The sequence below is a fragment of the Semicossyphus pulcher genome, unplaced genomic scaffold, assembly GCF_022749685.1.
Source record: "Semicossyphus pulcher isolate SPU_LCO1_2020_fin unplaced genomic scaffold, fSemPul1.0.p SCAF_24, whole genome shotgun sequence".
Lineage (NCBI taxonomy): Eukaryota > Metazoa > Chordata > Actinopteri > Labriformes > Labridae > Semicossyphus > Semicossyphus pulcher.
Genome location: NW_027211698.1, coordinates 16191564 through 16203814, shown reverse-complemented (window position 1 = coordinate 16203814; position 12251 = coordinate 16191564). Strand labels below are relative to the sequence as shown.

The following is a 12251-nucleotide window of genomic DNA, read 5'->3' as shown; positions in this document are numbered from 1 at the left end:
ATCTTTAACATTTTTAATGATAAAATGTAGAGTGTTCATGATTCTCCTTGAATAAGTCATTTTATCATTTTTTATCTAAATCAAAGACTGTATAAAAAGATGGACGACATGACGGCTCCCTAATAGTGAAGCCAAACCCTCTCTATCGCCCCCTGCTGATTGGCTGCTGTAGAGGTCATAAAGCCCGCCTCTGGGCAGTCTGGGAGCAGACAGGTTTAGGTGTGGGCTCTCGGCTGTGTTCAGGTGTGAACACATGGTTTTACAGCACAGACTGAGAGGAGGACAATCACACCTACATCCTGCTGACGAACTCTGAACCCGGTGAGTAAAAACCTTTGAATAACTGATCAGTTCATGCTAATCGTTAGCTGGCTAACACACAGCTAGCTAGCTAAACTGTTGGAGCAGGCGAGCGGTCTGTGAGGCTGAGACTGAACCAGCCCGTGTTTCAGACGGTTCATTACACAGAGCTGTGACTCAGTGTTTCAGCAGCACTGTGCTAGTGTACGGCTAACGGCTATGGCTAACGGCTAACTTGCAGAGCGTCTGTTTAGCTGCTGTCCGTGCAGACAGAGCTGAGCCGTGTTAGCAGACGTTACGGAGGCTGATTTTACAAACACAGAAAGATAAAGTGTTTAAATCCAGAGAGCAAACGTTCATCTGACAACCAACACGTGATTTGAATATATACCATCACAGCTAAACGAGTACAAAGAGCGGAGCCTCGCTCAGGTCAGACACTGAGAAACAATATGAAATATCAGTGTGAGAGATGATCAGGGAGCTTCGACGACAGCATTCAAATAATCAGTGTTTGATGCGTCGTCTGGACGCGTCTCCAGAAACAACGGTTCGTCAAAACCAGCGTGCAGGCTAACGGCTAACAGCTAACAAAAAGAGATGAAAGAAGTACTTAAATCTATTAATTAAATAAAAGTAGTCCTAGCACGGTGTACAAGAACTGTCACATGACAAAATCCTGAAACTCCTGAAATATAAAAAGTATCAGGATCAGAATATTCTTCAGGTAGGGGAGAGCGGGGAAGAAGGGACAGAGGCCACTGTGAACTAAACATTCATTCAGGACTTGTTAAACTATAAAATCAAAATACATCTACATACAATACATGTGCAGCTGTCTGCCTGGTGTATGTGAGCCTTCTGAGGACAGTACGATTGGCTGTCAGGTGAGTCCCAGTCCAAGGAGACATTCTCTCTGGTTCCTGTGGAGGCCACAGTAAAAGACACGTTCATCATGACTCCCAACAACCTCGCCCATCTTGGCCTCTGCTGCCCAGCCCCACAGAACTTCCCCCAGTCCTGTCTGGTCTCCAGTCGGCGTCCCGGCTGAGTCCGGACCCCGTCAACCAGTCGGCTCTTGTCCCTGTCGGCCTGAATCCACCTTTGATCTTCTTTGCGGACTTCCAGCCAGGCTTCCTGCAAGCTGCCCAGCTGAGTCCTGTCCCTGGAGAGCTGCAGCAACAGTTCCCTTTCCCTCGCTGAGCTTCTCCAGAGACTCCTGATCCGTCATTTATGGCCACATCTGACCTGAGGGTGATTCTGCCTCAATTACTGACCCCCTGATAGGCTCTGTGTCTCTGTTCAGCCCCCGCCCGTCCTCCAGAGAGGCCGTCTGCCTGGTCAGCTCGCTGCTTGTCCCACGGAGAGCTCCTGCTCCACCTCTGTCCAGCATCCAGGCTGTTTGAACCGCAGCACCACGAATAAAAACATGCTGTCATGTTCCTGTGAGGGGATGAAACCTGGTGCAGCAGCTCTGTGAGCAACTCTAAAACTCATAACCAGCAACAGCAACACAAACAACTGCATCAACAGACTGTTTCTCAGAGAAGGCAGGAAATCCAACAGCAATTGAGCCAGTGAACGCATCACCACAGATGTCCTTTATTTCTCTGATGCACTTTAACATTTATCTGAAACAGCTGAAAAAAACTGGTTAAAACGTGAAGTTCTGTTTAAACTTCTGTTTGTTAAAAACATGAACTTTGACCTTTATTGACATTATTGAACAGCAATCATTAAACCTTCACTTGTTCTGTGAAGAAGAGACTTTATACAAATCAAACTACAGACAACAAGTGAGGAACAAACGTGTCAGAGTTCATCAGCCGTCGATGCATTCATGAAAAACTGACTGATGGATGTGAAGGAGAAACACGTCACAATGTCTCTGAATCACTGAAATGATTTCATACAGCGGTCAGATGATCACACTGACAGGTGATGTGAAACCCTGACCCTGTTCAGACCGAACTGACGTTCAGCAGAGAGACTCTCGCTCCTACAGAGAACACAGAGTGACTGAGGGACCAGAAGAACCAGGCATGAAGAAGCGCTGATCAAAGAACCCAGAGATAAACCCAAACCCAGGATACAGAGGTTCAGTGAAGGAGGTGCTGAAGGTGTGGAGGTGGATCAGAGTGTCAGAGGAGACTCTGTAGAAGGACAGAGTGCCAGCAGGACAGTCCACATACACTGCTACTCTGACAGAGGAGGAGGAGGAGGAGGAGGTGATGGATATCCTCTCTTTGTTGTGGTAGACATAGAAACCACTCTTAGAGCAGAGCAGACTCCAGGACTGATCATTCTCTCCAAACTTACATTTATCTCTGCCTCCTTTCCTGCTGATTCCTCTGTAACTCACTGATACATAAACATCTCCTCTGCACTCGACCTCCCAGTAACAGCGACCAGTCAGACCAGTCCGACACAGCAGCTGAGAACACTCAAACCTGTCTGCATGATCAGGATAGGACTGATCCTCCTCCACATGTGTCGCCTTCCTGTTGTCCTCAGACAGTTGGATCTTTTTGTTGACTGTGTTTATGTCGAGTGTGAGCTCACAGGAGTCTGATGGAGAGAACGAGACGGCTTCAGTTATTGACAGTTTGATGATGTCACAGTTTGATGATGTCACAGTTTGATGATGTCACAGTTTGAGGAAGGTTGAATACTTACACTTCCTCAGACCTGGTCTCAACCATCGGACTCCAGCAGACTCCACCCTGAAAGGAGGAGGGGTCAGATCAGCACATCCTCTCACAGCATCAAACACAGACCTCACATCACTCTATACAAACATACTGTCAGGATGATGGGGGATGGGACGCAATCGCAGACCCAGGGTGTCTTAAAGTTATCCCAGAGGGACAACCACAAAAATCACAAGCGATTACATGGGAGAGGGGAAAAACCAAAATAATAATCTAAGAACAAAACAAACTCCCTTCACAAAATAATGTTCGATAAGGGGAAACTAAACTTTTAGGGTGACTCAGGAAACACTTCAAAGAGCACAATGGCTGCCAATGATGCCTTAAAAGACACACACAAAGGCTGGGGTAGAAAAGATCGACCCAGCACCAACAAACTACTCGAGAGAAAACTAGACATGGTCAGCAAAGCACACAGAAAGGGAAAACACTCAGAGAACCTCTCAGTGCCTCTGATGGGGAGATAATGAGTCAGGACGGAGCACTGGAACCCAACGATATATGAAGGCTTCCCATACCTGGTCTAAATTAGGGGCAGTTAGACACACACACCTGGCCCTGCACTGAGCTGATTCCCTCAACAAGACCTCTGTTCATCATGAACTGCAGCTAACCCGAACCCTGTTTATTGTGAAGATGATGTTCACTACTGTTGTTACACACTGATTGTGTCAGGGCTCAGCCTTAGAGATAGGGTAAGGAGCTTGGACATCTGGGGGGAGCTCGGAGTAGAGCCGCTACTCCTTTGCATCGAAAGGAGCCAGTTGAGGTGGTTTGGGCATCTGATTAGGATGCCTCCTGGGCGGAGGAGGCTGGTTCGGTGGAGGCAGAAGCAGCAGCAGTGGTGTAGCAGGAATGATTGAGAGGAAGTTGCATGTAAAGGGGCCACTTTCTTGTGAGAAGCTGTGATTGGTGTAATCAGCAGGCTGTCAGCTGATTACAGCTGGGCAGTATGACTTCTGTGTCCTGCATGAACGAACATGAAGCTTCATTATCCAAACTTCACCCAAAAAGACAGAGCACATGTCTCCAGCTCTTCCTCCACTATCACACTGACTGTCTGTGGCTGCAGCAGGACTCCTCATACCTGAGACGGTTCAGATTCCAGAGTGGATCCTCCAGCCCAGCAGACAGCAGCTTCACTCCTGAGTCTCCTGGATGATTGTAGCTCAGGTCCAGCTCTCTCAGGTGGGAGGAGCTCAGAGCTGAGGCCAGGGAAGCACAGCCTTCCTCTGTGATCAGACAGCCGGAGAGCCTGCACACGCACACACACACACACACACACACACACACACACACACACACACACACACACACACACACTTCAGGTCATCTGAGCTCACTGCTTTGTCTGATACAAAAACAAACTGTCTTCAGTAAGTAAATGTTTTACTGAAGTGTAAATAAGTGAAGCTTATTATGCAGTCACCACAGACTGTATAAAAAGATGGCCGACATGACAGCTCCCTAACAGTGAAGCCAAACCCTCTCTATCGCCCCCTGCTGGCTGGCTGCAGTATAGCTCATAAAGTCCGCCTCCTCCATGTTAACAGATGGGACATGAGTCAAACTATAAAATTAAAATACACGTCAAATACATTTTCCTCAAACATGGTTTCTGTCATTATAGTTAGTTCTTATCCTGCTGATTTATGTCACAGTGTTCATTTTTCTGACAAGTTTACTTTTAATGATTCCGCCTACTAGTCAAGTTGAAGTTACATTTCTGTCTGTGTAGACTCCAGATGTTACAGTGACACTTGACCTTTGACTACCAAAATCTACTCATCCTTGAGTCCAAGTGGACATTTGTGCCAAAATGTCAAGAAATTCCTTCAAGGCATTCCTGAGATATCGTGTTCACAAGAATGGGAAGGATATGAGATCAAAGTGACTTTGACCTTTGAACTTTTGACCACCAAATTCGAATCAGATCATCCTTGCATCCAAGAGGACAATCGTGCCAAATTTGAAGAAATTCCCTCAAGGCGTTTGTGAGATAACACGTTCACAAGAATGAGACGGACGGACGGACAACCCGAAAACATAATGCCTCCGCACGGACGATAGCCGTGGCCGGGGGTGTGGCCTCATGATTGACAGCTCTGTGGACAAATGGGGCTCCTGCAGTGTTCTGTTCCCGAGTAGCATAGTAGAGGAGGAACGGCGAGAGGAGACGTAACTAACACTAACACTACAGTCACTGAACTTTCCATCAGCGTGAATATCTGCTTCAGACCGACACGAGAAACTGCTCTGCTGTTACAAATGCCGGCGTGCGGAATCCTTGATGGGGTTTTTCAGTCAGTGAAGTAAAGCGTGTGTTTTGGTTAGCGGAATCGGTTACGGTGGCTCTACCTGCCGATCTCTACAGTGAGAGCAGATGGAGACGCGTCATCCATCTATATATACATTCATTGGTAGAGACGTATCATTTAACACAGTTCTCTGACCTTACCAAAGAGTATTCAGATTACAGTTTAGATTCTCCAGCCCAGCAGACAGCAGCTTCACTCCTGAGTCCCGCAGGTCGTTGTTGCTCAGGTCCAGCTCTCTCAGACTAGAGGACTGGGAGCTGAGGACTGAGGACAGAGCTCCACAGCTTATCTCTGAGAGGTTACAGCCACTCAGCCTGGAGAAATGATGCAAAGGTAAAAGACAAGTAGAAAGTATTCTCTCCTGCTGATCTTAAGGTTGAGTTTTAGTCAAAGGGTAAATATGAATGTGCTTACAGAGCTTTGTTGGAGGCTTTGACCACTGGCAGCAGCCTCAGAAGAGCCTCCTCTGAAGCAGAGTACTTCTTCAGGTCAAACACGTCCAGATCTTTCTCTGATGACAGTAAGATGAAGACCAGAGCTGACCACTGAGCAGGAGACAGTTTCTCTGTGGAGAGACTTCCTGATCTCAGGGACTGTTGGATCTGCTCCACTAGAGAGCGATCGTTCAGCTCATTCAGACAGTGGAACAGATTGATGCTTTTCTCTGCAGACAGATTCTCACTGATCTTTGTCTTGATGTACTCGACTGTTTGCTGATTGGTCCGTGAGCCACTTCCTGTCTGTGTCAGCAGACCTCGTAGCAGAGTTTGGTTGGTCTCTTGTGAAACACCGAAGAGGAAGCGGAGGAACAAGTCCAGGTGTCCGTTTGGACTCTGTAAGGCCCGGTCCACTGCACTCTGGTAGAAACATGTCTCTGCAGATTCATGATGAATTCTTTGTTCTTCTGACATCAGATTGACTCCAGAGTTGATGAACGTCAGATGGACATGAAGAGCAGCCAGAAACTCCTGAACGCTCAGGTGGACGAAGCAGAACACCTGGTGCTGGTACAGTCCTCTCTCCTCTATAAAGACCTGTGTGAACACTCCTGAGTACACTGAGGCTGCTCTGATATCGATGCCACACTCTGTCAGGTCTGACTCATAGAAGATCAGGTTTCCTTTCTGCAGCTGCTCAAAAGCCAGTTTTCCCAGAGACTCAATCATCTTCCTGCTCTCTGGACTCCAGTGTTGATCTGTCTCAGCTCCTCCTTCATACTTGATGTTCTTCAGTTTGGTCTGAACCACCAGGAAGTGGATGTACATCTCAGTCAGGGTCTTGGGCAGCTCTCCTCCCTCTCTGGTCTTCAACATGTCCTCCAGAACTGTAGCAGTGATCCAGCAGAAGACTGGGATGTGGCACATGATGTGGAGGCTTCGGGATGTCTTGATGTGGGAGATGATTCTGCTGGCCTGCTGCTTCTTCTTTCTGAATCTCTTCCTGAAGTACTCCTCCTTCTGAGGGTCAGTGAACCCTCTGACCTCTGTCACCACGTCAACACACTGAGGAGGGATCTGATTGGCTGCTGCAGGTCGTGTGGTTATCCAGAGGCAAGCAGAGGGAAGCAGTTTCCCCCTGATGAGGTTTGTCAGCAGCACATCCACTGAGGTGGACTCTGTGACATCAGTCAGGATCTCATTGTTGAGGAAGTTCAGAGGAAGTCGACACTCATCCAGACCGTCAAAGATGAACACAACCTGGAACTCTTCAAACCTGCAGATTCCTGCTTCTTTGGTTTCAGTGAAGAAGTGATGAACAAGTTCCACCAAGCTGAACTTCTTCTCTTTCAGCACATTCAGCTCTCTGAAGGTGAAGGGAAACATGAACTGTATGTCCTGGTTGGCTTTGTCTTCAGCCCAGTCCAGAGTGAACTTCTTTGTTAAGACTGTTTTCCCAATGCCAGCCACTCCCTTTGTCATCACTGTTCTGATTGGTCCATCTCTTCCAGGTGAGGCTTTAAAGATGTCTTCTTGTCTGATGGTTGTTTCTGGTCTGTCTGGTTTCCTGGATGCTGATTCGATCTGTCTGACCTCATGTTCGTCATTGACCTCTCCAGTCCCTCCCTCTGTGATGTAGAGCTCTGTGTAGATCTGATTCAGAAGGGTTGGATTTCCTGCTTTAGCGATCCCCTCAAACACACGCTGGAACTTCTCCTTCAGGTTAGACTTCAGTTTACGTCGACAAACTTTAGGACTTTCTGAATAAACGCACAAGAAGTAAAATCAACAAGTCATTAATGATAAAAGTATGTTAATATAATTCCCCTAAAGAATGCATCTACAGACACTTTGCCTCCCTCTCTGGTGACATGAATACTTCTTCCATTTCAGCATCATGTTAAACTCTCTTACTGCTCTGCAGACGCTCAGCCAGCTCCTCCTGCTTCATCCTCTTCAGGAAGTCCACTGTGAGCTTCAGAAGCGCCTCTCTGCTGCTCCTCCTCTGCTCTGCCTCCTCACAGTGGAACTCCTCCTCATCCTCCCTCTGACTCTCTAAGCATTCTGGGTAATCTGAAGTCAGAACCTTCTGCATCTTCTTCAGCTCGTTCTTCACAAACGTGACGATGTTCTCCTCCAGCAGCTGGAACAGAACTTTGTATGAGTGAAACATCAAACTGAAATCAGAACAAACCTCAGGTCCTTGTTGGACGGACTGAAGAGTCTAAAAAGTGCAGATTGAGATCATTTGGATCAGAACAGGTGTAGAGTAGCTGTTGTACAGGTACAGACCATAAATATGGAGTCCAGGTGTGCTTGATGCTGCTGGGCAGACTGACCACTTGGACCCTCTGAGGTCTCCTGGTCGACTCTGTGGAGGAACCATGAAGGATCAGCTAACTAGTGCAAATGTTAGTGAGTGAAACCAGAGAACGCTGGATCAAACCAAAGCTGTCAAATGAAAGCTGGAACTTCTCTTCAATCACAACAACCCAACTTTGATCGGCCCCCAAGCATTCTGCACAAATCTGACTACCACACACGTTCTCATGTTCTCACCCCACTCACTATTTTAATGATCAATGTTTGAATCCCCTCAGGTCAGTGATGTCGTACAAACATGCCGACAGCTGCTGTTTTCATCCTGAGGGTCTGTTCTGTACCAGAGCAGGTCTGAGCCACACCTGTTGATCTCCCAGGAGGAGTTCGGTGAAGCCTGAGCTACTGCTGTCAGAATGAGGTTCAATCATTCCTTCTAAAAAAACACAAAGGTCCGAACTATTCTCATATCTTTTTTTGCACAATATGTCCACAAGAGGGCATACCAATACAACGAGAGACAAACTTACATGCCAAGATACATTAATGTAAACATAAACATTCCTTTTAAAAGATAAACATAGGCTTCCTATACTTGCAAAACAAACAAATTAAGTAATTAGGTTACGGTAAAACGCACATTCAGTGCACCGAGCGATTTGTGCTGTGACAGGTAGATTTATTTAACATAAACATGTCTCTTAAAAAAATCAACATACCTATACCTGTCTGTTATGCTGGGGAGAGAATCTCTCTCTCCGGCCGGGCAGGTATCTGAATTCTACTGTGATGCATTCAAGGATGCTCCGTAACCAAGAGAGTGCGCCCGAGGACATACGAGAACACGTGAGCTCGCGAGACAGCTACGGTAGTGCTGAATTTCTTTCACATCAAATACTAATTTTAATATCTGAATATCGGTTTTTATTACACTTCAGTTTTATATTAGAATATTTGTCCTGGTATGAGCCCTGTTAATGACCTGAAATATATATTATGTACCTTTACTTCTGGCACACTTCCTGTTGGACTTACGATTGGGCCTCAACAATCTTTTAGTGAGGATGTCACATCAACCTTCATATTTTCAATTCTCTAGGTTAAACGTGCTGGAGGCTTAATTCAAAGACATTTTGTAGGGGGCGCTATTGAGCCATTTTACCACAGCCCCTCCTCAGAGCCTCATCACTTTAAAATGTATTTTGTTTTGAGTCAGGAAGTCATTGCGCCTCCAGGGACTCACCCTTTAAAAGGATTTTCACAATAAAGGTCATCATTAAGGTCATACAGCTTTTATTTTGAAATGTATATGTTCAACTATCTACATCAACATGTAAAACATGTTATTTCCTGTCGCCAGTAGGTGGAGCTGTGACTATAACCAAATACTGCTACAGTCAGTGTTATCAGAATGGAGCTACAAACCGCTTCCTGTTCCACTTCCTGTTCCACTTCCTGAGGAGACTGACATGCCCTTTAACCAAAACTCAGTGTTTGATCGTTTAGTAATTTTTCTGTGAGGTGGATCAGGTGTGAGAGGATCAGGTGTGAGGTTAATCAGGTGTGAGAGGATCAGGTGTGAGAGGATCAGGTGTGAGGTTAATCAGGTGTGAGAGGATCAGGTGTGAGGTTGATCAGGTGTGAGAGGATCAGGTGTGAGAGGATCAGGTGTGAGGTTGATCAGGTGTGAGAGGATCAGGTGTGAGAGGATCAGGTGTGAGGTGGATCAGGTGTGAGAGGATCAGGTGTGAGGTTGATCAGGTGTGAGAGGATCAGGTGTGAGAGGATCAGGTGTGAGGTAGATCAGGTGTGAGAGGATCAGGTGTGAGGTTGATCAGGTGTGAGAGGATCAGGTGTGAGGCTGATCAGGTGTGAAGTGGATCAGGTGTGAGGTTGATCAGGTGTGAAGTGGATCAGGTGTGAAGTGGATCAGGTGTGAAGTGGATCAGGTGTGAGGTTGATCAGGTGTGAGAGGATCAGGTGTGAGAGGATCAGGTGTGAGGTTGATCAGGTGTGAGAGGATCAGGTGTGAGAGGATCAGGTGTGAGGTGGATCAGGTGTGAGAGGATCAGGTGTGAGGTTGATCAGGTGTGAGAGGATCAGGTGTGAGAGGATCAGGTGTGAGGTGGATCAGGTGTGAGAGGATCAGGTGTGAGGTGGATCAGGTGTGAGAGGATCAGGTGTGAGGTTGATCAGGTGTGAGAGGATCAGGTGTGAGAGGATCAGATGTGAGGTTGATCAGGTGTGAAGTGGATCAGGTGTGAGGTTGATCAGGTGTGAAGTGGATCAGGTGTGAAGTGGATCAGGTGTGAAGTGGATCAGGTGTGAGGTTGATCAGGTGTGAGAGGATCAGGTGTGAGAGGATCAGGTGTGAGGTTGATCAGGTGTGAGAGGATCAGGTGTGAGAGGATCAGGTGTGAGAGGATCAGGTGTGAGGTTGATCAGGTGTGAGAGGATCAGGTGTGAGGTTGATCAGGTGTGAGAGGATCAGGTGTGAGGTTGATCAGGTGTGAAGTGGATCAGGTGTGAAGTGGATCAGGTGTGAGGTTGATCAGGTGTGAGAGGATCAGGTGTGAGAGGATCAGGTGTGAGAGGATCAGGTGTGAGGTTGAGAGGATCAGGTGTGAGAGGATCAGGTGTGAGAGGATCAGGTGTGAGAGGATCAGGTGTGAGGTGGATCAGGTGTGAGAGGATCAGGTGTGAGAGGATCAGGTGCTCTATGCTCAGCTCAGCTTCAGAACTGATCTATGTAGAGACTGATCGAAGGTGAAACTGGTTTTTATTAACGAACTACTTCTGTCAGATATTTACCCTGGTTTAAAAAAAACAGCAGCTTCCTTTGACCAGTCACTCTTCAAGGACACACAGCTGGGCTCAGGTCCAGGCTCAGGCTCAGGCTCAGGTCCAGGCTCAGGTCCAGGTCCAGGCTCAGGCTCAGGCTCAGGTCCAGGTCCAAAGGGAGGGGCCCCCTTCTCTCTGTCCTCGCTCTGACTCATGGCGCTGAACTCAGATCAGCTCACACACGTTGATCTGTGGAGGAAACATCGTTCAGTGAATCAGCTGTCCGTTATGTCCTGCTCCGTGCAGTCAGGAGGCTCCATCAGCTGCTGCAGGTCTACATCCGTCCACCAGGTGGCGTCACTCAGCCGCACACAGAGCAAAGAGGAGGGCTGGTGCTCTCTATGTGCTCAGGAACACAGCTTTACCTTTGCCCCGCCCACATTCACACAGACTGTCCAACAACTAATGAAGCTGGACCTCAAACACACACACACACACACACACACACAAACAACAAGTTTAACTTCAGCCTTTGCAGCACGCGCAGAGAAACACTGAGGATCAGCACGAGCTGTTAAAGACTCAAACACACTCAGACAGGTCCTTTCAAAATAAGAGTCTCTGTTTCAGAAAGAAACGTAAACTTTAACTTTGATCTGATTATTGATCACGTGAGAGCACAGACTGAAGAGCGACGCTGGTTCCTGTTGGAGAATTCGACATGGCGGCTTAAAGACGCAGTAACATATTTATTTATATAGTGACACAGAGCCGCCTATCTAATTAGAAAATAAATCCCCTCTGATCGATCCCTCCACATCAAATCTACTTGCTTTTATATTAACCCTGCATACTCGGACCACATGGCGGACAGCCTGTCAGCTTCACATCAAACTTACTTCAGACAGTCGAGGCGCAGCTTCCTGCTGTGTAACAGCTGTTAGCATGTGTAACAGCTGTTGGCAATAAGATGAGCAGAGAGCCGTTAAAAAGAGAGAAAATGTGTGTTACCTTCAGACGGAGACACGAGCTGCGTCACGAAGACACGACAAGGTGAAAGTAAACTTTAACGGGAAACGGGCGAGGCTCCGAGCTCAGCTGACGTCACTAATTACTGCTCTCAGCCTGAACATCATAGTGACGTGGTGGCAATTTCTGATGCTTAGATCAAAACAGTTCTTTGATGTCTTAAAGGGCAGAATAATAGAAGAGCAGTCCTACACAGAGCGCAGCTGTGCAGCTGACTGACAGACTCTTGAGTTCACAGCGTCTGTTACATCAGAGAAAGGACTTCCTCTCAGAGACAAAGCAAGGTGTTATCGTTTGGACCACCTCGAGCTTTCCCTTTCCCTGGAGCTCTTCACCCCACACACGGTCACTAACCA

At 47.2% G+C, this 12251-nt stretch overlaps 1 protein-coding gene across 3 annotated transcripts; it reads right to left on the bottom strand.

Annotated features, from left to right (window-relative positions):
* Positions 1 to 1871: 1871 nt before the first annotated feature.
* On the bottom strand, positions 1872 to 12046 carry LOC138603373 (NLR family CARD domain-containing protein 3-like). 3 transcript variants are annotated; one of them, XM_069675119.1, is made up of 9 exons: positions 11766 to 12046; positions 10897 to 11115; positions 8059 to 8137; positions 7681 to 7909; positions 5744 to 7526; positions 5470 to 5643; positions 4099 to 4266; positions 2977 to 3023; positions 1872 to 2868 (listed from the first exon to the last, which is right to left on the bottom strand). In XM_069675119.1, exons 2-9 carry the CDS (start codon positions 11079 to 11081, stop codon positions 2300 to 2302), a joined length of 3234 nt encoding a protein of 1077 aa, XP_069531220.1. In that variant the 5' UTR covers positions 11082 to 11115; positions 11766 to 12046; the 3' UTR covers positions 1872 to 2299. The 3 variants fall into 3 exon arrangements, with proteins under 3 accessions (XP_069531220.1, XP_069531222.1, XP_069531223.1); XM_069675121.1 differs by having other exon boundaries at positions 11878 to 12046; XM_069675122.1 differs by lacking the exons at positions 1872 to 2868; positions 2977 to 3023 and adding an exon at positions 3715 to 3977.
* Between the last annotated feature and the right edge of the window lie 205 nt (positions 12047 to 12251).